This window comes from Moschus berezovskii, chromosome 8 (genome assembly GCF_049115385.1).
Source record: "Moschus berezovskii isolate FMDL1 chromosome 8, NW_MosBer_1.0, whole genome shotgun sequence".
Lineage (NCBI taxonomy): Eukaryota > Metazoa > Chordata > Mammalia > Artiodactyla > Moschidae > Moschus > Moschus berezovskii.
In genome coordinates this window covers 57,961,912-57,988,763 of record NC_142467.1, presented here as the reverse complement: position 1 = coordinate 57,988,763, position 26,852 = coordinate 57,961,912, and the positions used below count along the sequence as shown (strand labels likewise).

General features: G+C 44.3%; 1 protein-coding gene across 4 annotated transcripts in view; it reads left to right on the top strand.

Annotated features, from left to right (window-relative positions):
* Positions 1-26,852, top strand: part of ARHGAP26 (Rho GTPase activating protein 26) — a 563,256-nt gene that overhangs the window by 202,280 nt on the left and 334,124 nt on the right. For all 4 annotated transcript variants that reach the window (XM_088838588.1, XM_088838587.1, XM_088838586.1 and 1 more), the window contains exons 4-6: positions 4,513-4,584; positions 10,899-11,000; positions 18,732-18,842. In XM_088838588.1, the coding sequence (XP_088694714.1) occupies positions 4,513-4,584; positions 10,899-11,000; positions 18,732-18,842 (285 nt within the window). The remainder of the gene's footprint in view (positions 1-4,512; positions 4,585-10,898; positions 11,001-18,731; positions 18,843-26,852) is intronic.

Sequence of the window (26,852 nt, the reverse complement as noted above, 5' to 3'; positions counted from 1 at the left end):
GTCAGTGGTTACTTAGTAAATGATAGGAACTGTAAGGAGCTTTTCAAAGAGAGGCAGTGTGCAAATGCAAGAATCAAACACTGATCTCCGGGTTTCTAAGAGAGATCTTTTGTACGAGGATTTATTCTGATGTCGTTCAGCATTCACAGATGAGGGATTTTGCGTTCACAAGAAGCTCTTTTGGGCCTCCCTCTTATTCCTAAGATATTAGGAATGAAGCTGCATGCTGCTTTGTCCCCAGGTGGGCTTGTCTCTAGGCAGCAGTGCCATAGAGGAGAGTCATCCATGAGCATTTGTTTCTCTTCCCATACTAACAGTATGTGGTTTCAGCACTAAGTACTATCTTGGTCTGCTCAGGTTGCCATAACAAATTTCCATAGACTGACTAGCTTAAACAACAAACATTTATTTTTCACAGTTGTGGAGACTGGTAGTCCAAGATTAAGTTGCTGGCTGATTTGGTTCCTGGTGAGGGCCCTCTTCCTGGCTTGCAGACAGCCACCTCCTTGCTGTTTACTCACAGTGCAGAGGAAGGTGGGGAAGCTCTCCTGCTTCTTCTAACAAGGTCATTAATCCCATAATGAGGAGTCTATCCTCATGACCTAATTATCTCCAAAGACTCCATCTCTAAAGATCAGTACTATCAACATTGTGAGTGTTGATAAACTGAGGCTTGTTAAATTTTTAAGTTTATTTGAACAAAAATTGGTTCAAATTGGGCAGAACCAACCCATAAATGGTTAGGAGCACCCCATCAAAAGGAGACAGGGCAGAGACTTTTATATAGCAGATGTGAAAGCAAAGGAAGGAAATTATTTGATTGGCTGTAGCTTTAGGGGTTTCCTTATTTGGAAAAGTCTAGTTGTTTGTGATTGGTTTCATTTTCTTAGATTTCAGTTTCTTAACCTTGAGGGACTTAAAGCCTTGGGTTTTAGTTTGCTTATGTAGGCTGCTAAGGCATTAGAGCCAGCTCAGTCTAATGGCCTCCTTGTTTAATTTAATAGGGGTTAGGGCTTCAATCGGAGAAGGCAATGGCAAGCCACTCCAGTGTTCTTGCCTGGAGAATCCCAGAGATGGGGGAGCCTGGTGGGCTTCCGTCTGTGGGGTCACACAGAGTCGGACACGACTGAGGTGACTTAGCAGCAACAGCAGCAGCAGGGCTTCAATGTGTGAATTTTGGAGGGGATGCAATTCAGTTCACAAGCTCTACCAAGACATTATGTAGGCATGCATTTTCTATTTTAACTCTCATGATGACTCTATGAAGTGGGACCTTTATCCCCATTGTCCAGATGAAGATACTGAGACTTAAATCTGTAAAGTAATATGACCAAAATCACCCAGTTAATAAGTGGCACAGTCTGGATTCAAACCCAAGTGTGAATGGTATCAACGAAGCAGGTATTTCTTTAAAACTTCAACCAGAGCAGAAGTGTGTCACTTTCTGCTCTGTCGAGAGAGACACTGTTTGCCGTGGTTGCTCCCTGCTGGGTTCTTGAACCAGAATCAGGAGGGTGGTGGGTGGAAGCAGAGCAAAGCTTGTGTGTTTGTGCACATGCTAGTGCTTCAGAAAGGGAAGTGATTCTTTTGAGTCTGGTTCTTGGCGGAGTTGTTATTTGGGGGTGGGGGGTGTGGCAAGCAAACCATGATGAATGCTCTGCAGATTGCTATGGTCTGGGGTAAGGGAATAATGACTGGATTATACTTTTCAGCTTGCCTCTGCAATTTTATTATTAATGTCAGTGAATTGAGTTTCTGCTGTCTGCATACGAGTATCTGGCCATCGCAAGCCCCTTCCCTAACCTCCTCCCTTTGTGACAACTTTGTTTTCAGTTCTGCTTAGCCTGGTAAAGCTGTACGTTCCTTGGGAAACCTTCCTGGCCATCCTTTGTGTTTTCTGAACGTCCAGTTCCTGCCTCTGACTTTGCATGTGGGGTGTCTGATAGTCACTGCATATATTTGAGTCCCATTGGAAGTATGAGTTCTTGAAGGGTGAAGAAGGGGCTACTGTGCTCCCATATTAGCTTAGTGCCTGGAACTGAGTGGAAATTGTATAGTCACAGAATCTTAGACCTATACGGACCTTATTCCTTACTATGTACAGCCCCTTATTTGACAGATAAGAAAAGTGAGGTGTCCTGAAGACCGGTAGCATGTAGTAGCAGGCACTGGGACAAGGACTTGGGCATCCTGATTCCCAGGTGGGAAGCTAGGGCTTATGGATCTTTAGCATCTAGTGAGGGCTGGATTCTTCCCCATGGAGGCCCATTGGAACAACTTGGGGAGTTTAAAAGATATGATGCGTGGAATGAGGTACAGAGTTTCTGATTTATTCGTCTGGAGCGTGACTTGGAGACTGGGAATTTAAAAAATTCCTCAGGTGAGCCTAGCTTTCAGTTAACTTTGAGAACCACTGGCTTAGGGGCTCTGAGCTCCATTGTGAGTTTGAAACTTATACTTGATTTGTGGAAAAGATGAAATAAGTGAGCCAAATGACAGTATAAATCAAACAAGTTAAACAGTATTGCAACACTCTAGAGTTAAAATAGTCTAACAAAAATGCTCTCAAAAGTGAGAAAAAGGCAAACGGCAATAAATTTGGAGACCTGCCACTTTCTCCCCTTCACATGGTCTAGTTAGTTCTTTGCTGCCTCCATCTATGGCTTCTGGCATTTACTCTGTTAGTTTCATTGCAATGGATAGGCATGTGATTTAGAAAAATAATGCTTTGTTGCGATGAGATTCCTGAAATAATTAGTTGAGTGATGAGTGAGCAGTGAATGACTTAAAAGGAAAGATTGTAAAATATCGTGCTGCCTTAGAAAAGAACATAGAATCTTAGAGCTGGAACAATTCACCCCACTTATTTTACAGATGAGGAAATTAGAGCCCAGAGAGGTTAAATGTTTTGCCCATGGTCACACAGTTGGCAGCCAACCAAGAACCAGTTCATTCATTTATTTAATTGTTGAAAACGTTTGAGTGTTCCTTTGTTTCAGCACTCTTCTGTGTTTTGGGGATGGTGGTGGACAAGTGAGCATTTGTAAGACAGTGGCGTGTATGTGCGTATATTGTAATGGTGAAACAGAGAGCTTCAGCTAGTCTACATCTTCTGAAGAAAACGCTTGGTGAGGTGGTGGGAAGTTTCTTTGGATTACTTTGGCAGTAGAGAAAGCCTCCCTAAAGAGGTGATATTTAAGCTGAAAACTGAATTGCAAGAAGTAATGAGTTGTCCGCACAAGAATTTGGAAACAGAACATCTAAAAGAACAACCAAATGCATAGCTTCGGAAGTGGGGAAGGTTTGGTCCATTTGAGGTACATTCAGGTGACATTCAGAGAAGGCAATGGCACCCCACTCCAGTACTCTTGCCTGGAAAATCCCATGGGTGGAGGAGCCTGGTAGGCTGCAGTCCATGGGGTTGCGAAGAGTTGGACACGACTGAGCGACTTCACTTCCACTTTTCACTTTCATGCATTGGAGAAGGAAATGGCAACCCACTCCAGTGTTCTTGCCTCGAGAATCCCAGGCAAGACGGGGAGCCTGGTGTGGGGTCGCACAGAGTTGGACACGACTGAAGCAACTTAGCAGCAGCAGCAGCAGCAGGTGACAATAAGGCTTCCCTGATGGCTCAGTTGGTAAACAATCCGCCTGCAATGCAGGAGACCCCAGTTCTATTCCTGGGTCGGGAAGATCCACTGGAGAAGGGATAGTCTACCCACTCCAGTATTCTTGGGCTTCCCTTGTGGCTCAGCTGGTAAAGAATCTGCCTGCAATGCGGGAGACCTGGTTTCAGCCCTGGGTTGGGATGATCTCCTGAAGAAGGGAAGGGCTACCCACTCTAGTGTTCCGGCCTGGAGAATTCGACTGTACAGTCTGTGGTGTTGCAGAGAGTCGGATATGACTGAGCGACTTTCACTTTCAGGTGACACTGTGGGTGGAGGGCAGGACCTGAGGGGGTGAGTACAGTGAGATGAAGTTGAAAGGCAGCCAGGAGGCACGAGTGTCTTGATCCCAGTCCAGAACTGGTTGGGAGGGCTACATAGAATCAGTCTTGGATGGTTTTTATGTCACCAAAGGTGGTTTTTGTTTTTTTTTTTTTTGCAGGGAGGGTTAACTTAGACTTAGGGTTGAATACATCTACTTAAATATAACTTGGCTGAAAGAGCATTTACAAGAAGATGTCAGCTGAAGCTTGAAATTTAGACCCTGCTCTGTCACCAATTCCGCTCTGCCTTCAGTGTGGTTGCTTACGTTTTTAAAGGTTCTCATTTTTATTTTTAAAGAATCTGTCTTACTCATGCATAGGAAGAATACCGTATTTTGAACCGATGACTAAATTTTGATTTGGCATGCTGTTGGTTCAAGTGTTATGAAGAGGTGACACAGGCACCATTGTGCTCAGATTTTATACTGAGGCATGGGGAAGTTTTTTGTGCCAGAACTGCTCTGCTTCTTTACTGATCCTGCTTCTGTGCCCCCCTCCCCCACCCCTCTGCTTTTCCTCTCTAGATTGAGAACGCCAGTGAAGTGCTCATCACTCCCTTGGAGAAGTTTCGAAAGGAGCAGATTGGGGCTGCCAAGGTGAGAATTTTGCAAGCCTTCTTGGATTTCAGGACAGGAGGTCTGGAAAATACAGCACCTAGTGTCTGAAATAAGACTGAGAGGTCAGTCCCAGATCAGTCACTGTAGTGTTTTGGTAGCTAACTGTGTCGTGCTAGTTCATAAATCATCCAGAGGTGGAAAATGTGCCTCCTTTGCGTGAGTAGTTAACCTGTGTGTTTGGACACCATGGAATAGTATTGTGTGCAGAGGTCCGGACTGAGGCCTAGGACAGGGGTTGCAAATAGGCCCCTGTGGATGCAAGGACCCTCTTCTTGGCCCACTTTTGCTGTGTGTGAAATTAAGCCCTTTGTTGTTAGATCTTTACATTTTTTCAAGAGAAACTGAAAAGTCAAAGTTTTATGTGAAATTTCCTGGCTTTAAAAAATTGGTGGCACATAATTAAAAAATATATATTGCATGCTGTGCAAGTCAAAAAGTGGGACTGCTTCAACCCAGAGGTCAGCATTTGTTACCACTGACCTGAAAAGACTGTCGCTGAAACTTGGCTGATTCTATCTAACGTGTTACTCATTTTTTTATAGGTGGTTTCTCCCGGGTTTCCCGCCCTGTGGTAAATCACTAGACAGCCCTAGCCAGGTTGACCTTCAGTAGAGTGTTAGAGCCCACATATGGGCAAGATGTTTTCATTGGAATCAATGAAAGCAAAAGGATTTTCAAGGTTTTTTTCCTGTATTTTTTTTTTTTTTTAAACCGAACTGAGTCGTTTGCCTTGCAGCCCCTTGCGCCACCTGCAGGGGATCTTGGGCAATGTCACCCTCTTGTTGAGACGGTGTGGATTTTACTCAGTTGTGAAATGGCCTTGAGAGGTGCCTGCATGTAGGTAGGAAAAACAGAACCAAAGTGTAACTAGGGGTGGTCTCTCCCAGCCCCAGCTAAGTGCATCTGCTTTCTGAGAATGAATATGATTAGGGTGTGAAAGAGACGTTCTGGTCAGTCATCGTTATTCAGAGGGATGGATGACTCTAGTTTGAAGGAGGGACCATGGCCAAGATTTTTCTTCCAGTTTTCCAGCACTTCTCATCCAATTTTACAGTTTTCATTTATGAAGAAATTGGAGCTCATTGGTATTGTATCTTACATTAAGGGATGTATAATTTAAAGGAAGTCTTATTCTGCTAAGGGTTTGTCCAAGCCTTTGAACAGGCCCAGGGACAGATGGGAAAATGCCGAGTGCCCCTCCCTGAGTTCTCACTGATGCAGACCCCATGAGCACCATCTCTTTTGTGGCCTTGGGGCTTATGCCTCCCAGTCCTACCAATATGGAAGTGGCTCTGGAGGGTCCTAAAGAGCTTTGAGGCAGAGGCAGAGCAGACCCGCGTATTGAGTCATCTTTCCAGTAGTCACTTCTCCAACTCCCAAGCACAGACGCCTCTCACTCCGGCCTCTTCCCTCCGTTCAGCTTTGGGGATTACCATGGTTACCATGGAGGAGGAGGAGAAGTCTGAGCATGCTCCTTTTGGGCTGATGTCAGTGATGGTCATGACAGGAGCAGGTACTTTTCAGAGAGCTATAGATGATGAGAAACACAAGAATAAAAAAATTTATAGAAAAGAGTCACTCACCAAAACATGTTTCTCCTCACACACATTCTCCTCTTTGATTCTTGTCAAAGAACAGTGTGATGACATTGGGGATGATTTCCCATACCTCCCCCTTTGTTTTTTGTTTTTTGTTTTTAATATACCTATTCCTCATCCCCACCCCCACACTGTACGTGTATATCACAGAATTTTGTACATTTATAAGAACACAAAGAAACAATAATCTCTCTACTAGGCCACTGAAGGAGCAAATTCAGGAATACCTCACAGCCAGCAAGTTCTCTGTAGCGGCCAAGTGGAAGTTTCCGAACTCTACCCATGTGATGCTAAAATTACCCATCCTCCTCCCCACTCTGGTGCCAGTTCGGTTGCTATAACAACCTGTTGCTACTTGAAGAAGCAGAAGTTAGAGTGCCGGGGGTGGTGGCAGGGAGTGAAGGCTATGAATGAGGAGCATTCTTGTGCTAATATGGCTGCTTTGGGGTAGGGAAGATCCTAATGGGCTTGGCTTAGCCATGGCCTTACTTTTAGATACCTGAGTTTGGGGGAGTTGATTTTTCTTACAGCCAAAGCTGGGTTCTCCAGTGAAACTGCAACAGACGACAGAGAGGGTGGTTCAGAGTGGGGCTGCTCGAGTCCAGATCCCATTTGTGCTGTTCACATACAGACATGGGGCAGTTACTGACCTTCTTTTTCATAAACCGAGAAATGGGGATCATGCTAGTGCTCACCTTACAGAGTTATTATGAGGAAGAAATCAGTGAACCCCTATAAAGCGCTCAGAATGCTGTCATAAAGGTCATTTGGTATTAGCTGTTCTGTTCCATATACACAGTTCATTCATAAGATATGATGAGAGCCTGCTGAATTCCTGGAACTGTGTTCCACATTGCTGTTTGGTGGTGAATAAATGCAGATGTAGTTGCCTTGCTTGTGACATGCGGGGAGAAAGGCCCTGTACAGAATGGTATAAATAAGCATTATGGTGGGTGCTGTGAAGGGTTTCCTTCCTGGGATGTGGGACATGGAAAGGGAGTGGTGTTTTGATAGAAGGAGGTAGGTTTAGATGCTGGACCTCATCACCACTGCCACTGCCCTGGCTGCCACCACCATCATCAGCATGGAATTCTGTCGAGCACTTTCCCTGTGCCAGCTGCTCTGCCAAGCACTGGATATGGCTTATCTCATTTAGTCCTGACAGTCCTACCATGGGGTGGGTGTTCTTAATGCTTTTTTTGTTAGTCTCTGAGCTGAAACAGAAAACTGGAGGCATTATCTGGTCTAGTCATCCTGAATTTATAGATCAGGGAAGTGAGTCCTGTAGGGACAGTGGTTTGTACGGAGTTGGGAGTCATTACCAGGGTCCTAACTCTGTCTTGGATCCATTTTGCCAACTACATATACCCCCTGGAAGTCAGCGAATACCATCTTGGCACCTGAGTGACTGAGCCTTACTACCTTCCTGTCTAAAGAACATTATCTCAATCTTAGTGGAGTTATACCCCCAGAGATCTTGTTGCTGTTTTCTCAGGACAGGAACTGCTTCCTGTTCCCTTAAGCTTTGGCTGTCCTCTTGAGCATGGAATGTGGAGGCTCAAGTTGCCAGAAAGTCACAGAATGTCAATGACTCATGTTCCCAGGCCTCTTCTCACCTCTGGTCAGCTGGACTGTGCTGGCACAGGGTTCTCTTTTGGGGGTTGCTGACAAGGCTGGTGAAAGGGCTGTATGAGTATTAATTAGAGTTGGAACCACAGCTCCAAATCACTAGATTTCTATGAAGGAAAGCATTGAGTCAAGTGTCTTGCCTGTACTTTTCCTTGTTTGAAGGATTAATGTGTCCTCTGGCTTTGTCTCCACTTGCTTCTACATGTTTTTTCATGTATGTAAGACTTTCAAACAAAATTCAGATTTGTAGAAATGGACCTATGCCAGCTCAAATGGATAAATGATGATTCTGCCCATTTTGTGAGGCTTAGAGTCTTGGTGTTGACCAGATGAATGGTGTTCTGATGCCATGGGTGCTTGTCAGCGCTTTAGGTGATGGTTTCTCGGTGCCTTCTTCACGCTTGCTGCTGCTGCTGCCAAGTCACTTCAGTCGTGTCCGACTCTGTGCGACCCCATAGACGGCAGCCCACCAGGTTCCCCCGTCCCTGGGATTCTCCAGGCAAGAACACTGGAGTGGGTTACCATTTCCTTCTCCAATGTGTGAAAGTGAAAAGTGAAAGTGAAGTCGCTCAGTCATGTCTGACTCGTAGCGACCCCATGGACTGCAGCCTACCAGGCTCCTCCATCCATGGGATTTTCTGGGCGAGAGTACTGGAGTGGCTTGCCATTGCCTTCTCCAGGCTCCTTCACGCTGAGGCTCTGGGTATTCTGCCCATATGCATTTATCAGTCCCCTCCCTCTCACTAGGTGAGCAGATCTTTGATCATACTTCCCCTCCCCAGAGAGGCCTCTCCAGAATACTTGTCTGCAAGAATCTTTGGGGCTGCACCCTGTTTCCTTCACGGACCTGTGGCAGTCTGAAATCATGCTGTTTGTTTACTGGTTAATTGTGTTTCTCCTTCTGCTTGACCACCCCCACCAGGAGGGTGGGGCCTTTTCTGCCTTATATTTCCAGTGCCTGAAGGATCCTTACACAGAGTGTTTGCTCATTACATCATCATTAAATGAATAGGGGTCTCAGCTTCCTTGTCTGGCCACAAATTTTTTTCTCCTCTTATAAGCCTTGGAGTTGCAGAAAAATATCTCCTGTGGAATCCCCAAAAGTCAAAAGCAGGAGTGCTGTACCCAGTTAGTGCATTTGATCCTGTTTATCAGGCCATGGTGATAATTTCCTCCAGCCCCCTTGCCTGCCATCCCCACTGAAATGTGGAGGGAAGAGAAACCACCTACGCCAGTATGTCCAGGTGTGGGCTTAGAAGCAGCTTGTCTTGGGCTCTGTCACTCTCTGGAACTTCTTACAGAAGTTAACCTCCTGCATCTAAGTTTTCTTATCTGTAAAATAGGGACTAGAAATCAGTGGGAGAGCAGGGATTACTACTTGTAATACAATGTTTCAGTTCAGTTCAGTTCAATTCAGTTGCTCAGTCGTGTCCGACTCTTTGCGACCCCATGAATCACAGCACGCCAGGCCTCCCTGTCCATCACCAACTCCCGGAGTTCACTCAGACTCATGTCCATCGAGTCGGTGATGCCATCCAGCCATCTCATTCTCTGTCGTCCCCTTCTCCCGCCCCCAATCCTTCCCAGCATCAGAGTCTTTTCCAGTGAGTCAACTCGTCGCATGAGGTGGCCAAAGTATTGGAGCTTCAGCTTTAGCATCAGTCCTTCCAATGAACACCCAGGACTGATCTCCTTTAGAACGGACTGGTTGGATCTCCTTGCAGTCCAAGGGACTCTCAAGAGTCTTCTCCAACACCACAGTTCAAAAGCATCAATTCTTCGGTGATCAGCTTTCTTCACAGTCCAACTCTCATATCCATACATGACCACGGGAAAAACCATAGCCTTGACTAGACGGACCTTGGTTGGCGAAGTAATGTCTCTGCTTTTTAATATACTATCTAGGTTGGTCATAACTTTCCTGCCAAGGAGTAAGTGTCTTTTAAGTTCATGGCTGCAATCAGCATCTTCAGTGATTTTGGAGCCCCAAAAAATAAAGTCTGACACTGTTCCCACTGTTTTCCCATCTATTTCCCATGAAGTGATGAGACCAGATGCCATGATCTTTGTTTTCTGAATGTTGAGCTTCAAGCCAGCCTTTTCACTCTCCTCTTTCACTTTCCTCAAGAGGTATCTATTTTTCATTTTGAAAGCAATCATATAAGATACTAGACATCTCCCTAATGGAGGAAAAAATCACTCATTATCCCATTTCCTATCTCAAGTATTTTCCTTGTAGTATCTTCCCACCTAATGTTTGTCTGTAGGTAGACACATTCTTTGTAGGACGCAACCAGTTTGTATCATGCTGTGAACTACTTTTCATTACATTGTGAGCATCCTTCCGTATGACTAGCTAGCCTTCTAAGTTATGTTTATTTAGTGCCTCATATTTTAATTATCCCAAATTCTATTCTTAGGCAGCAATGTTACTGTTGCTTTTTTTTTTTTTTGGTTATTATAAATGCTACTGCACTGAACACATCTGGGAAGATAACATCTACTTTGTTTTGAATTATTCCTTACCTTGAAGACCCGTATGTGATATTATTGCATCAAGGATGTTTAGGTCTCCAAATTTGACAGTGCTTTTTGAACATGGTTAAAGCTTGATCTACCATTAGTTCAGACTTTTCCCCTTTAAGGTGTAGGTAAACCTTCCTGTTTGGGGATTAGCTTTACAGGTAACTTTCCTTCTTCCTTTGGCTTTGAACATCCTTGTGAGTTATAAACTAGAAACTTCTATCTTACAACTGAAGTTTTTAAAAGGTGGAGTCCTGACTCTGCCACCATGAAATACTGGCGTTTACCTCATTTCTGGTGTTGTAGTGGCTTCTCTATGGTAGACCCTCAGAACGATCAGGATATTGATGTGTGGTTGTTTGGTTTCATGGGCATTATTGGAAGAGTAGGAGCTGGGTGGTCTGCCACATTCCTGGGTCTAAGGGAATGATGAACCCGTGAAGATGAAGAGGAAGAGGAAGAGTCTGACCCGGGTTGCTTTCATTCCTGGAACATCTTATTTTTCTTTTTTCTTTCTCTTTTCCTCTTTTTTTTCTTTGCCAGGAGGCCAAAAAGAAGTATGACAAGGAGACAGAGAAATATTGTGGCATCTTAGAAAAACACTTGAATTTGTCTTCCAAGAAGAAAGAGTCTCAGCTTCAGGAGGTAAGAGACTTTACTAGTGTCCTAAATAAAGTGTTTTAATGTTTCCATGGTACTGTGGATATGTGCTGGTTACTCTTTGCTGCAACATCTGATGGTTGCAAGGGACCTCAGAAGCCAGGAACCTCACTCTGACCCCTCCTTCCATGCTTGCTGCCCACATGACCTTTGTCCCTTCTCAAACTGGAGCTCGCACTGTGCGCTGTCCATCCCATCCATGGCAAGGAACATGCAGCTGGTCACGATCACCCTAATCACTAGACTGTGCTTCCTCCTTTCAAACTGAGATCTGTTTTCCTGTTTCTCTCACCCTTGACTTTGATCCTGTACGCCCTTACCTTGCCTTTTGACTTTCTCCTTACATCACTGATTTGAAATGTTAGTATCTGAAACCCTTTGGTCATCCTTCCTTAATGTGAAATGGAAAAAAAAAAAAATCCAACCACTATTTGACATTAGTCTTTTCTTTTTTAAAGCAGAATTTTACTGTCTCTCATATATTTTGTGCAGAGGTTACCTTGTTTCAAAAAAGTAAATTCTTTGATCTGCCCCTGTTTTTTTTTTCTTTTTTGCATAAGGTCTTTTTAAAGAGTGGTTAACTTGGAAAGAAAAGTCGGCTTTGTGACCTTGGAGCTGTGGCCATTTTTATTTAGTTCATGGAGATTTGCATGGTGAGGGGTTACATGTTTTGGAGACATAGGGCAGTTTGCTAGTGTAACTCCATGCTTGGCTACATGAATATCCTCTTATTTCACTCTTAAAAATTTGCTTGAACTGTCTCAGGTGTGTGCTAAAAAGAGAACCTGTGGCTTCTGAGCTAGCCTGCATTCTTCAGTTTCCTTTCTTTTAGAGCAAATTCCATGCCAGTACTTCTGTTCACATGAAGGTGATGGGGTCAAAGGTTGAAAGATCAGGATTAGTCAGGAGATGGTAGAGGCCACTCCCCTCCCCACTGGGATCTGTTTCGTATCCCAGTTAGGAAGTAGTGTGCTCAGAACTGTTTGCTTTGAAGTGAGTGTTTGAATGAGTGAGTAAATAGTTGTTCAGCACCTCCTGGTATTGGAGATGCACATGTATGCACACGTATGGCATCACCAGAGTGAGATTGCTTCTCCTCCCAGTCTGTTCTCTCCATGCTTGGATCCTGATGAGTTGGTCTGGGACAAGTCCCACATTTTCTTTTAGGGCCATGCCAATAGCATCTACCCCTGAGATAGCTGAAGCTCCAATACTTCAGCACCTGATGGCAAATAACTGACTCATTGGAAAAGACCCTGATGCTGGGAAAGATTGAAGGCAGGAGGAGAAGGGGACAGCAGAGGATGAGATGGTTGGATGGCATCACTGACTCGATGGACGTGAGTTTGAGTAAGCTCCGGGAGTTGTTGAGGTAAAGGGAAGCCTGGTGTGCTGCAGTCCATGGGGTCGCAAAGAGTCGGACACGACTGAGCGACTGAACTGAACTGAGATAGCAGTGTGTGGACCAGAACACTGGACTGACAGAGATACCTTCTTTTCAAGGCTTGCTCTGCCACATAGTTGACTGTGTGACCTGGGAAAGTACTTGGTCTCTCTGAGCTCTAGTTCCTTTGTAAAATACTCATAAATCACCTGTCCTGCGTACTTCATGTATGAGATGGTAAATCACAGCTGTTACACAAATGTAGAGTATTATCCCCATCCCTGGCCTGTTCCTCCCCCTCCCTTGTTCCCACATTGGATGGCATTCTTCCTGGTGCCTTATGTTCCGGCTGCTGTGATGGAATACCATAGACTGGTGGCTTATAAACAACAGAAATTTGTTTCTCACAGTTCTGGATATTGGGAAGTCCGGGATCTGGGTGATGGCAGATTTGGTGTCTGGTGAGGCCTGCTTGCTGGTTCATAGATGGCTGTCTTCTGACTGTGTCCTCACAAGGCAAAAGGGGTAGGGTGAGTGAGTCTCCTTGGCAACTTGTGTAGAAACTCTACAAAGGGACTTCCCTGGCAGTCCACTAGTTAAGACTTCACCTTCCAATGCAGGAGGTGTGGGTTTGATCCCTGGTTGGGGAGCTAAGATCCCACATGCCTCCTGGCCTAAAAAACAAAAAACAGAAGCAGCATTGTAACAAATTTAATAAAGACTTTAAAAAAAGGATTCTATGCTCAAGACTCTAAGCTCATAATTACTTCCCACAGTTCAGTCAGTTCAGTCTCTCAGTCGTGTCCGACTCTCTGCGACCCCATGAATCACAGCACGCCAGGCCTCCCTGTCCATCACCAACTCCTAGAGTTCACTCAAACTCATGTCCATAGAGTCGGTGATACCATCCAGCAATCTCATTCTCTGTTGTCCCCTTCTCCTCCCGCCCCCAACCTTTCCCAGCATCAGAGTCTTTTCCAGTGAGTCCACTCGTCGCATGAGGTGGCCAAAGTATTGGAGTTTCAGCTTTAGCATCAGTCCTTCCAATGAACACCCAGGATTGATCTCCTTTAGAATGGACTGGTTGGATCTCCTTGCAGTCCAAGGGACTCTCAAGAGTCTTCTCCAACACCACAGTTCAAAAGCATCCATTCTTTGGCGATCAGCTTTCTTCACAGTCCAACTCTCACATCCATACATGACCACGGGAAAAACCATTGCCTTGACTAGACGGACCTTGGTTGGCAAAGTAATGTCTCTGCTTTTTAATATACTATCTAGGTTGGTCATAACTTTCCTTCCAAGGAGTAAGTGTCTTTTAATTTCATGGCTGCAATCAGCATCTGCAGTGATTTTGGAGCCCCCCAAAATAAAGTCTGACACTGTTCCAATGTTTTCCCATCTATTTCCCATGAAGCGATGGGACCAAATGCCATGATCTTTGTTTTCTGAATGTTGAGCTTCAAGCCAACCTTTTCACTCTCCTCTTTTACTTTCATCAAGAGGCTTTTGAGTTCCTCTTCACTTTCTGCCATAAGGGTGGTGTCGTCTGCATATCTGAGGTGATTGATATTTCTCCCAGCAATCTTGATTCCAGCTTGTGCTTCTTCCAGCCCAGCGTTCCTCATGATGTACTCTGCATATAATTTAATAAGCAAGGTGACAATATACAGCCTTGATGTACTCCTTTTCCTATTTGGAACCAGTCTGTTGTTCCATGTACAGTTCTGACTGTTGCTTCTTGAGAAACTTCCCACAGGCTCCACCTCAAATGCTGTCACACTGGGGATTAGTCACTAATGTAGTGGTGAGGAAGGCAAGCATTCTGTCTGCAGCTCTGACTTTGCCAATATTAACTTAGTGGATAATTTTGCATTATGGTTTTTTTGTTGTTGTTGTTGTTACCGTCCTTGTCTTTTACCCATTCACACTTCCTAAGTAATTTGAAGGCAAGGATTGGGCTGCAGGTCTTTGTTGCAAGTCCTGGTCTCTTCTCAAGCATTGATTTTTATACCTTAGTTGAATAAAAATCTCTTAATAGTAATGATGATAATATTTTCACTAGCAACAGCAGCAATAATAGCGGTGGGTGTTTACTGAATCCATATTTATGTACCAGCGCTTCACATGGAATCTGCTCAGCTTCTCACAACTACCCTGTGAGGTACAGATGGATCCCTTCTCTCTTACATAGGAGGCAGCTGATGCTCAAAGATGTTAAATAGCCTGCCCATTGCTAGTCAGCAAGGATTTGAACCCTGGCTCCTGACTCTGGAGACCTTTCCCTTAACCCAGTAAGCTCTTGTCTCTCCATCTTGAAAGGGAAGGATGTTGCTGGGCTGCATGCCAGCCATTGTTATTTAATGTGAGTGTCAACCTAATGGAAGCAGAGAGCGGGTGGAACCTTGGTGATCCTCTGGTTAAACCTCTTAGAATTCCATTTGCAGGAACTGAGGTCCTTGCAGAGGTCAAGTGATTTGCTCAACGTCTTCCAGCTATTTAGTGATGATTTTCCTCCCATTTATTAAAAAAATCAACTTTTAACAATCTTATTACTCTCCTGCTACACATTTAATGAAATCTATTTCCTTTGATGATCCAAAATTGTTCCTTGCTTGTAGGCCTGACATGAATACTTGTAAAGTCTAGCCCATCCTGTCTCTGGTGGCTGAAATAACAGGGTAGTGACGTGAAGCGATGCTGCCATCTAGTGGATGACTTTAAAATGTCATTGTCTTCAGTGGCTCAGAAGCTGGCTTCTAAGATAGAAATCATTCCTTGGACAAATTATTCATTGGATGCTTATGTGAAAAGTCTGTTCAGGAGTTGAGTGTGTTGTGGGGAGTGAAATGAATGGTAGGAACTTACAATATAGGAGAATTTCTCTTTTCCAGGAAGCACAGAATGGTTGGTGGGTCTTAGACAAGCTGGTAGATTAACAGTCCTCGAATAACAGGAGAACTGCCTGCTCAGGGGTTGGAATCCGGCTTCTGATTCCATTGTAGCAGCGGCTAAGGATGTGGGTGAATTCTGTGGCCCAGATAAGAGGGTCATTGGCAGGAGAAATAAACCATTCCACTTGGGATTTTTTTTTTTTTCCTTTTCCATTGGAAATGTATTCTGTTATACTTTTCTTCTCAGTGCTGGGTCACTGGTGTTCACATAGAGATCAGTTCTTTTGTTCCTCAAGCATCAAGTTGAATGTTTGCTATGGGCCAGGCCCCTTTTTGAATCTGAAATGGAAAAGTGGAACAAGGTCCTTACTCTCATTGACTTTATATTCTACTAGGTAATACATGAAAAAAGAGAAGAATAGATAAGAATTTCATATAGTGATAAGGAAATACAGTGGGAAATAGGATATAGACTCCTTGGGGTAACCTTCCTAAAATAATGTCAACGCAGGCTTCTCTAAAGAGGGGACATTTGAATTGAGACCAGGGAAAGAGAAAGGAGCAGCATGGGTTAAAAGCTAGGACAGTGTTCTTTCAAATGTGCATGTGTCATAAGATCTGAGTTATTGGATCATGAGATAGAGTAGAGTAGGCTGGAATAGAGTGAAAAAGATGAAAGTGTGTTGCATCTAATTATATATGTATGTTTATTGAGTCATGTGCAAAAGGTATTTCTTAGTATGCATTAAAGTTCAAAAAAATCGAGCCTCTATCTAGGGAGGAGGTTTTCAGGCGGATGGAACAAGTGCAGAGGTTGCATGGAAAGAAAAGAGTTTGGAGAGGAGCAGGAGAGGGAGGAATGGGGGGAGAGAGGGGTGGCTGGCCCCTCAGGGTCTTCAGACCATAGTAGGGGCCAGGGGAAGGCATCGAAGGAGCTGTGAGAGTATCTGATGGAGATTGTGGGAGAAGTGTTCTGGCCGCTGGATTGGATTGTGGGGGCAGAGAAAGAAAGCAGAGAGGCCACTGAGAGGATTGGCACTGCCCAGAGAAGATGTGGCTGGGTTAGGGTGGGAGCAGGCCTTGAAGCCCGTCTGCTTCCACTTCCCTGGTGGTAACACTCAGTGTACACAGAACACATCCTGGTTTTCAAATTGTTCACGTCCTTTAACTCATTTTCTCTTCGAAACCGCTCTGCTCAGAGCAAGGGCAAGTCCTAACACCCGCAGTCTCCAGGTGCGGGGAAGAGACCCAGAGAGGGTAAGTGGCTGTAGCAGGTCCCACCGGCTAGAAAATGACAGAACTGCGATTCCCACCCAAGCGGTTGCCCTCCTAGCACTCTCACTGCTGGGCTCTACTGTTCTCAGAGGGCTTTCCTCCTGCCTCCTCCAGCCTGGCCTAACTTGCGGCTTTTCAGAAGGGTCCTTCTTTCTGTGACAGTCTCACTTGGCAAGCCCAAGCAGGGAGGATGTATTCAGGTTGTGGAGGAAGTCAGGGGAAGTAGATGTGTTCCTAGGTGTAAAGTTGGATTTGCACTACGAGAAATCAAGAACTGCGGGCACTTACAGGCCTTAGCTGGCAGGAGCCCAGGAGGAAGTGTGCAGACACTTGCCGGCCACCCTGGAGAGGGGGTTAGTACGGCACTTTTAGAACTCTGTCCTCCAAATAAAGCTCGGTCAGTGTTCAGACGTCAACTCTCCTGCTTGGAGGCTGAGGAAACGCCCACAGGCTTAGCCCTTCATGTTGATTTGTGCAGTTCTTAAACTTAGGGAGCTGGGACCTTTTCTGTATTAATATGGAAGTTGCCCTGGGAGGAAGTCACTAACAGGAAACTTGAATGGATCTTTTGGATTGTTTCATAGCACCTCGTCCTTTTCCAGAGTTTGTAAATTTTTTTTTTTTTTATTTACACGATGGTTTATCTCTTTTCCTCATTAAGCTGTGCACCCCAATGAATGAATGAACAAATTTGCCAAGTCCTTAAGATACAAGGTTAGCAATACCATATGTTAGCAATACCTAATGAAGTGAAAGGTCTGTCCCAGGTTTGCTCTGCAGGAATCTTGACAAAGGAATGCTGAAAGAAATACTCCTTTGAGAGCTTTGTCTTTGTAAGGTATGTTATCGAATGACACCTGACACCTTTATTTCTGAAGAAAAGAGTGTTTGTTTCCTATTAGCAGGATATCCATTTTTGCTTTTAAAAAAATCTTATTTTTCTTTTGTCATTGAAATGTGCTTTCAGTGTAATTATCTGTTTTGAAAGAATGAATTGACTTCCGCCACACTGTTGAAAGTGTAAGAGCTTTGCAGAGATGGTGGAGGCACTTCTCAGCACAACTTCTTGCTGCTCCACACAGTCCTTTTCTCCCCTGGGTTCTGGATCCCAGATCACTGGCCTACTTGTACCCAGTTGTGGGTCTTTCCATGTCTCATGACCTGCAAGAGTGGGAGGTGAGGCTTTGAGGGAGCGATGTAATTACTCTGCTTTGTCGTTGTTCCTCCAGGGTGTCGGGGAGTCGGGGGAAGTAGGTGGGTCCCTGGTGTAAGTGTGTTGGATTTGCACTACGAGAAATCAAGGACTGCAGGCACTTGACAAATCCAACTGCTAGTGTAAGTGTGTCTGACTGTTTTGCAACCCCATGGCCTGTAGCTTGCCAGGCTCCTCTGTCCATGGGATTTCCCAGGCAAGAATACTGGAGTAGGTTGCCATTTCCTTCTCCAGGGGATTTTCCTGTCCCACGGATGGAACCCAGGTCTCCTGCATAGGCACATGGATTCTTCACTACTGAGCCACCAGGGAAGCCCAATTATGCTGTAAAACCAGTAGTTCATCCTTGTCTAAAGAAAGTGTTTGGAATGAGTGAAAATGTTCTGAGATCTGCTGTCCCCTATCAGCTTGTTTTGTTCATTAGGGTGGATTGGATGAGGATGGTCCTGCACGTTTTCTTTTTCTCTTTAAAGTTCTGTATTTCATGGAATGTAGGTCTGCCCCACTGTGGGAAGGTGGTAGAGTCTAGAGGTTTAAGGATGTACAGCAGTCTTGGAGAAAGAGCAGCCAGGACAGAAGTCCCAACTCTGTCTTGTACCAACTCTGTCAGGTTCCTTAATGTTAGCTGATTTCATTTGCTTCCTGTAAGTTAGGGGTAAGGTTGCTATCTTCTTTTTAGGATTATAATGAGGATTAAATAACTAAAATTTATGAGGATTGAATACAATAATGATGTACAACTATGGGCACAGTGCGTGGCCCAAACTTAGCGCTCAGGTAACTATGAACATTATTCTGATTTCTGCTTCATGCTACTGGATTTGTTTTTAAAAACCATCTCTGGAGATCTTTTCTTGGCGAGGGGTGGGAGTGGGGATGGGGAGCTGCTTACTGAATCCTCTCCTCAGATAGTGACCTGCTTTTTCTCTGAAATCCCATCTTGCTTGTAGGCAGACAGCCAAGTGGACCTGGTCCGGCAACATTTCTATGAAGTATCCCTGGAGTATGTCTTCAAAGTGCAGGAAGTCCAAGAGAGGAAGATGTTTGAGTTCGTGGAACCTGTAAGTAGATGCTCAGGGTTTTACCATGTACCCAGATTTTCATCCCTGCCGCTCATTCCAGTTACCTAGATGATGAAATGCTCTAAGTTGTTAGTGAAGAGACTGACCAGCCCTGATGCTGTGTGCCTTCTGCTAGTAACAGTGCTGTCATCTGGATACCCTGGATTCTTCCCAGTGCACCCATAGACATGGATGTAGAATGTTCAGCAACAGTTCCCTCATCTAGCCACTCTGTGTTGGGCTGGTTCATTTCCAAGTCGGAGTAAGGGAGGGGAGCGGTTTTCATCTTGCCAAACAATAGTGATGACCCTTGACCTTTTCTCCTTCCTCTGCCTGCCCCCAGCCCCCACCCCACCCCCACTTCCTCTCGCCCTCAAATAACCCCAAGGTAGCAGTAGCCCAAGAAACTGTTCTCTTTTTGCCCCCTAAGTTCAAAGCCCCTTCTTATCCGAGGCATGTATTGAAAAGATGGGATAGAAAGCAGTGTCTCACTCTAGGTTTGTTATAACCAAGAGGCATGGAGATTGCCCTGAAGGGACTGTGATGGGATTTGGACTTGGGTGGAACATCCCAGTGGGCATGTAGGGCTGCAGTTTGGGAACAAGTCTGGCTGTAGGCTAGGCCACCCCAGTGTGGTTGTGGTTTCGTGGAGATGTGGTACTGCTTTACCCTGTTGTGGCACTAGTGTTCAGAATCCATGGAAACACCAAATGAGCTTGCTGCTGCTGCTGCTAAGTTGCTTCAGTCGTGTCCGACCCTATGCGACCCCATAGATGGAAGCCCACCAGGCTCCTCCGTCCCTGGGATTCTCTAGGCAAGAACACTGGAGTGGATTGCCATTTCCTTCTCCAATGCAGGAAAGTGAAAAATGAAAGTGAAGTCGCTCAGTTGTGCCCGACTTGTAGTGACCCCATGGACCGCAGCCCACCAGGCTCCTCCGTCCATGGGATTTTCCAGGCAAGAGGACTGGATTGGATTGCCATTGCCTTCTCCCCAAATGAGCATATGGGCCTCAATTTAAGACCTGCAGATCTCGAACTTTTCAGCCAAATGCAGCCTCTGATTTAGACCCAAGCCTTGAGTCTCTTTACAAATAAGATTACCTCAATTTAAGAAAGAGTGATTTTCTTTAGTAAATAATAAAACTATAAGAAACTGAAAGAAAATGACCGACCTTTTTTGGTCAAGAGTGTTTTGCTCTCCCTTTCTAATTTATAAACTTTGGGGGGGTGCTTTTTAGGCATGTAGACTGGCAGGCGATTTTAAGACTGTTTGGTCTTGGAATCTGATGCTTCTGTCTTTTACTTTGCTGAAACCGTTATGTTCCTCCCAGCCATGTCATCTGGCAAATTCTTCAAAGTTGTTAATTACCTCAGTCTTACTTGAATATTGGAAATTTTAGAGATATCTTCCTTTCTAGCAGTGATCTCTACCAAGATCTCAAAATCCCCATCTTTCTGCAGGATCTGTGAGATGGGGAAGTGATCTGTCAGAGAAAGTAAGCTTGTTGATTTCCCTGCTTGGGGCCCAGAGGTGTTAAAACCAGCCATTCAATTACAGTCTCATCTCTCCTGGTTGGGGCAGGAATTCAAATGCTATCATGAATTAGCCTTTGGCAATTTTACTTGTTTTTGCTAGAATTTCTATAGAAAAACAGCAGTATGATTCTAATAACCTTTATGTACAGATTAATTGATGTTACTCTATAAATGCCTGATTTTGATGAGTTGCATTTTAATTGACCCATCCTATTTTTTGGAGGTGTTTTTCCTTGTTCATTTTGATTTCTCCATATAGTAAATCAGGTACTGTATCTGTTAGCTTTTGTTGGGTAACAAATAACCATAAAACCTTATACAACAGTAGATGTTTGTCACACATCTGTGGGAGTCATCCAGTCTAGGCTGGTCTCAGCTGGATGACTCTGTTCATCTATGTGAGCTTTCCTCCTCCTCCTCCCTTACTTTCTTCTCTTTTTAAAAAGAAATCTGTAAGGATTTACCTTTCTGTTTCCTGGCATTCTAGTGTAATATACCAGTGTCTTGAGCTTTTTGAGAGGCAGTGTAGCATCATTGTCAAGGGCTCTAGAACGAGATTGCTTGCTTTTAAATCTCAGCTCAGTCGTATTCCAGGTGCATGTTCTTGGGAAGTTATTTTGTGAGCCTCAGTTTTCTAATCTGAAAAATAGGTAAAACAGTCCCATTTATAAAGATGTTAGGAAGATTACCTGAGTTTATCCAGGTAAGATGCTTAGAATAGAGCTAACCTAATTGTGTGCGTGTGTGCTCAGTCACTTCAGTTGTGTCTGACTTTTTGCGATGCTGTGGACCGTAACCCGCCAGTCTCCTCAGTCCATGGGATTCTCCAGGAAAGAGTACTGGAATGGGTTGCTATGCTCTTTTCCGGTGGATCTTCCTGACCCAGGAACTGAACCTGCATATCCTGCATTGCAGGTGGATTCTTTATGAGCCACCAGGAAAGTGCTAACCTAATCAACACCCATTTATTATATAGTTGCTTATTAGGACCCAATTAACAGTTTTGTTTTTTAATTCTGAGGCAGAGGAATATATCAATTTTGGCCATCCAGGGTCCCCTCAAATGAGTGAATGAGTCAAGTGGCATTGTTAACAGGGTCTGCTTGGTTTAATACAGTCTTGATAAATCTAAAAGCATTTTTTTCTGAATACATAGAAAAGACTGACTACCCAGCTGCTCTGTCTGAGGAGCTCACAGCCTCCTGTGGAAGCAACATGTATAGTAACGAGCTAGCCAAAGTTTCAGACAGGTGAGTGCCAGGTTGGACAGGATGGACAGAGGGGTTTAAAAAGTAGAAAACCATTGTGGATTGCAGATGTTTCTGAGTTCATAAAGTGAGGCACCTGGAAAGCTAATGAAAAAATGTCTGGTCTCATGTTAGGATTGGCTGAGTGGCCAGTGACCAAGACTCTGCACTCCCAGTGCAGGGGGCCTGGGTTTGATCCCTGGTCAGGGAACTACATTCCACATACCACAGCTAAAGATCCCACATACTTAACTAAGATTTCGCGTGTCACAACTAATACCCAGCACAGCCAAATAAATAAATATTTTTTTAAAAAATGAGTTTGCTGAGAGGTTGGTTATAGATATGTAACCTTCACTCTTCCACAGAAGTTCTTGTTTCCGAGCATACTAGTAGACAAGCAGGTGAGTGGCTGGAGCTGTTGAGTAGGGAGAAGAGAGTCATATAGCAAAAAAGCTACTGACTGGATTAGTAGTTCTCAAAGTCCTAGAAATACAAATTCTCAAGCTGTACCCCATACCTGAAATTTGGGAGTGGGATCCAGTCATCTATACTTTTGTAAGCCTTCCAAGTGATTCTGCTGCACATTAAAGTTTAATCTATTGGCCTAGATTGTACAGAAGAAGAACATAACGCTTGATATCAGCTGAAACTCTGTTGTTTTCTGTGGTTCTGTGTAACTAATAAGTGCTTTGCCACATTATGTCATTCAATCATTATATGAGGGTGGGTCCTGTTTTTGTTTTCAGATAAAGAAATTGAAGCATGTTTATTTACCTCTGCAAGGTCTCCTAGTAAATGGCAGAGCTGTAATGGTCTGACTCTTAATTTCTATTTGAAACAGCATTTGACTATTTGCAGTTGGAAAGGAAACCAACAAAAAATCAATTGAACTAAATTGTTTGGGTGCCTGGTATAAGTGTTCATGTGTTGAGTTGGTTTCAGTCAAGGGAATCTTGCAGCCATTCAAGGAACCTCCATGCACATCAACTATGTTCATTTGTTTCTTAGAAAGTAACTTCAAGTACCAAGATGTTACCTACCTTTAGAAAAACAAAATTTTAGTATGCCAAGGAAGAAAAGTCAGACTTCTGGGATCTAAACCCTCTATTTTTTTGTGCCCTGGAAATCTTAATTTTATTGTTGAGGTACTAAATGTTCTGGAGATTGGGATCATAGATAATGACTTAATGGCTTCCCGAAGGTAAAGCCTTGTTCGTCTGTTCCCTGAGTTTTCATAATTGGCGGTTTACCTTGTGCTGCAGAGAACTCACTCTACACATTTGTCAGGCTCTGCAGCCTCTGAGTTTTACCTCCTGAGTATTTCTTAGTGCTCTGCCTTTCTATCCGTTCTCACAGCTCTTGCCCCATTGCAGGTTGTCCTTCTTTCTCTTTGGTCAGTGTCAACCTGTCGTGACCCCATCAGCTCAGTGTCTCTTCTGATACATTGGTCTGCTTCTGTCTCTCTTGCTGAGTGGCCCCGCCAGCACTCCTGTGCTAAATCAGCTGCATAGATGATCTCAGTCTTTGCCGTGGCCCAGTGTGCTAATAGGTTAAGGATGAGTTTTAGGGAGTTACTTGGCTTCCCCAGCCCAGCTTTTTATCTCTCTGCCGGCAGCCCTTCTCTTCACTGTATGCATGAATGGTTCTTAGTAGCTGTATTTTTCTGCTATGGTTTCTGTAACAAAGTACCACAAACTGGGTGCCTGAGAACAGCAGAAGTGTACTTACTCATAGTTCTAGAGGCTATAGACGTTTGAGATCGACGTCAGCAGGGCCCTGCTCCCCCTGAAACCTTTAGAGAGCGAATCCCTCCTTTGCTCTTCCTGGCTTCTGGTGCTTTCCTGACAGTGTTTGGTATTCCTTGCTTTATAGACAAGTGACTTCAGTTCCTCATCCTCACAGGTCTGTCTGCTCTGTGTTTGTTACTATGTCCAAACTCCACCCCCCAACCCACGTTTTTTAAGGACACCAGTCATTTTCGATTAATGGATGGGCCTAATGGATTCATTTTCACTTTATTACCACTGTACAGATCCTATTTCTACAGAAAATCACTTTCTGAAATACTGGGGTTTCAGACTTCATATCTTTTGGATATCAGTTCAGTTCAGTTTAGTTCAGTCGCTCAGTCGTGTCCGACTCTCCGCGACCCCATGAATCACAGCACGCCAGGCCTCCCTGTCCATCTCCAACTCCCGGAGTTCACTCAAACTTATGTCCATCAAGTCGGTGATGCCATCCAGCCATCTCATTCTCTGTCGTCCGCTTCTCCTCCCGCCCCCAACCCTTCCCAGCATCAGAGTCTTTTCCAGTGAGTCAACTCGTCGCATGAGGTGGCCAAAGTATTGCAGTTTCAGCTTTAGCATCAGTCCTTCCAATGAACACCCAGGATCGATCTCCCTTAGAATGGACTGGTTGGATCTCCTTGCGGTACAAGGGACTCTCAAGAGTCTTCTCCAACACCACAGTTCAAAAGCATCGATTCTTCGGCGATCAGCTTTCTTCACAGTCCAACTCTCACATCCATACATGACCACGGGAAAAACCATAGCCTTGACTAGACGGACCTTTGTTGGCAAAGTAATTTTTAATATATTATCAAGGTTGATCATAACTTTCCTTCCAAGGAGTAAGCGTCTTTTAATTTCATGGCTGCAATCAGCATCTGCAGTGATTTTGGAACCCAAAAAAACAAAGTCTGACACTGTTTCCACTGTTTTTCCATCTATTTCTCATGAAGTGATGGGACCAGATGCCATGATCTTTGTTTTCTGAATGTAGAGGGGCAAAATTCAACCCAAAACAGTGGCTCTGTTCTGTGAATGGACACAAATTTATCACAGAGTCCAGAATGATGCAACCATCACCGATAAAGCAGTTACCTTTTTGTTCATTTTTTTAAAATCTGTGTAATCAGCTAGGAAATAAAAATAGATTTTTCTTACAATAATTCTCAGAGGTAAACAAGGATGGGGAAGAAGGGAAGGGGGGAGAGTGGTAAGGTCTCTCTTTGGTGTTTCCTTTGTTGTGCTGTGGTTGTGTGTCTGGTGTCCAGGGAGGAGCCTGGGTGCACATGCCAGCTTCTCTTACCTAATAACCAGGTGGGGCCACAGCAGCACTTCTGTCTGTGTGAGGAGAAGCATTTTTTTTGAAGTGGACAGATCCTTTCTTCTCTGGAGTCTTTCTGTGGGCCTTGCCCACTCCCTGAGCAGTGGACTTTCATTTCCCATGGGTCATAGGTTCAGAGATGTGTACAGTGTGTGGGAGGTCGGGGAGGGGAGGAAAGATGCTGGGAGGGGAGGAGGAAGGCAAGTGGTCCAAAGATAACGATATTTAAGGCATCATTTCCTGTAGAAAAATGGACAACCAGGCATGGTACCAAAGGAAGTGAAAACCAAAATAAATATTAGCAGCTCTCTGCCTTTGGAGTGCTTGTGTGTACATGCAGGTGTCATCTTAGTGGGCTGTTTGAGATAATTACCCTGAGTAAGAGAGGCCCTGTTGATTTTAAGTGGAGGATAGATAACTCAGAGTTAAGAGGAGTAATACCCTGAGCATCAGTTGCTTACCTTCTGCATTATTCTCCAGTAGAGGGTGACTCAGTGCCCTGGAAAAGTTGATGGAGCAGCAGCATTCAAGGACAACAGGGAGGGAAGACATAAGGAAGGACAGTTGTCTCTGTGAACACTGGCCCCAGATTTGGCACGAGAGCCCCTTCTCCATTACTGGAGCTGTTTAGAAGAAAAAGTATGGGCCTTCTTCACAGAAATGGGTTTTACATAGAGGACATCCAGAGACTATGGTCATCTTGAGGAAAAGAATTCATTGTTAGTTCTTGGTAAGTCTCTGTGGCTTACCCCCCGTTCCTTAATTTAGGTTAGGGATGTATAAATATGGTGCCCCTAGATGTGTTTCTAGCCAGAGGACCCAGAAATGCCTGTTCCTTACCTCCTATGAAGACGTAAGGGAACAGATGCTCCAGGGACAATGGTAACAGGAAGTCAAGAGACCATGTTGTTATGAGCTGGGCCTTGTCTGACTTTCCAGTGTAAAGCTCTTTGATAAAGTGGGCTGGACATGTGGCGTTGCCTGGAGACAGGTCAGTATATACGCTGGTGTTTGCCACTCCTGCCGCAGGCAAAGTGTAATGGTCTCCTTTACTCTCATCGTTAAGGCTGCTTCTCAGAAAGGGAGAGTTAGGTGAAACAAAGTGAGATTGTGTTTAATAAGTAAAGGTATGTTCATTTAAGGACTCGAAGATTAAACGCAACAGTATAAAGTGATGCAACTGTGTCTTGATATAACGTGTTTGAGGCAGGTCTGAGGGAACAACGATGTGAGTCAGCTTCGAGAAGCTCACATTAGAATGGGGCTGGTCTCCAAATGTAGTAGAATTGAGCTTGTGACAGAGTTGAGGTCCTGGTTATTCTAAACCATGTTCAGGCTTTAATTATAATTCTTTCAGCTTGCGATATGGCACCGAGGCAGGATATATAGAGCTTGAGAAGGGGCCAGGAAGCGTAACAGCAATGAGGTTCCATATGCGCGATGAGAGGAAAGACGGCAGGACATTCATTTATTTAGCTTGGAGAAGTGAAGGCTGGCAGGGGCTCAGGGTCGGGGGGACATGAGTGGTTTTAAGTATATGAAGGTCTGTTGCGAGAATCATGGTGAACAGATGTTTTCACTCTTCACTAAAGACAAGACTAAACAAGAAATGCCCTTACCTTTTAGCCCAAGGCACTTTAAATGAGAACTTAGGGAAACCATCTTAACTGAAAATGTGGGAACATGGGATTATTTTAATAAAGGGATCCAGAGTGTTGACTTTTGGATAATTTATGGCAAGTGCAGAAACACACTTGAATTGGAGTCTAATCTGGATGATTTTCTTTGATTGACTTTGCCTGTTAGGCTGCAGACTCAGGACAAACCCACTTCCTTTTCTCTCTTCTTTGTTGGTTATCAGTATAACCACACCCTTTTGCGTAATAACCTGATGTAATGAATTTAATAGAAGGAGACTGAGTGGGACCCCTTGTCTTCAGTTTCTGAAGAAGTGATTTTCTTAGGAGGTGATGAGGCTCACAGGATATGAGCTTGGGTGATGGTGCCAAGGAGACCTGGTTTCAAATCCTAGCTGCTATATATTGTGTGTTTTGGGGCAAGTTACTTAACCTCTCTGAATCTGCTTACTTATTGTTAAAATGGAGATAACAACC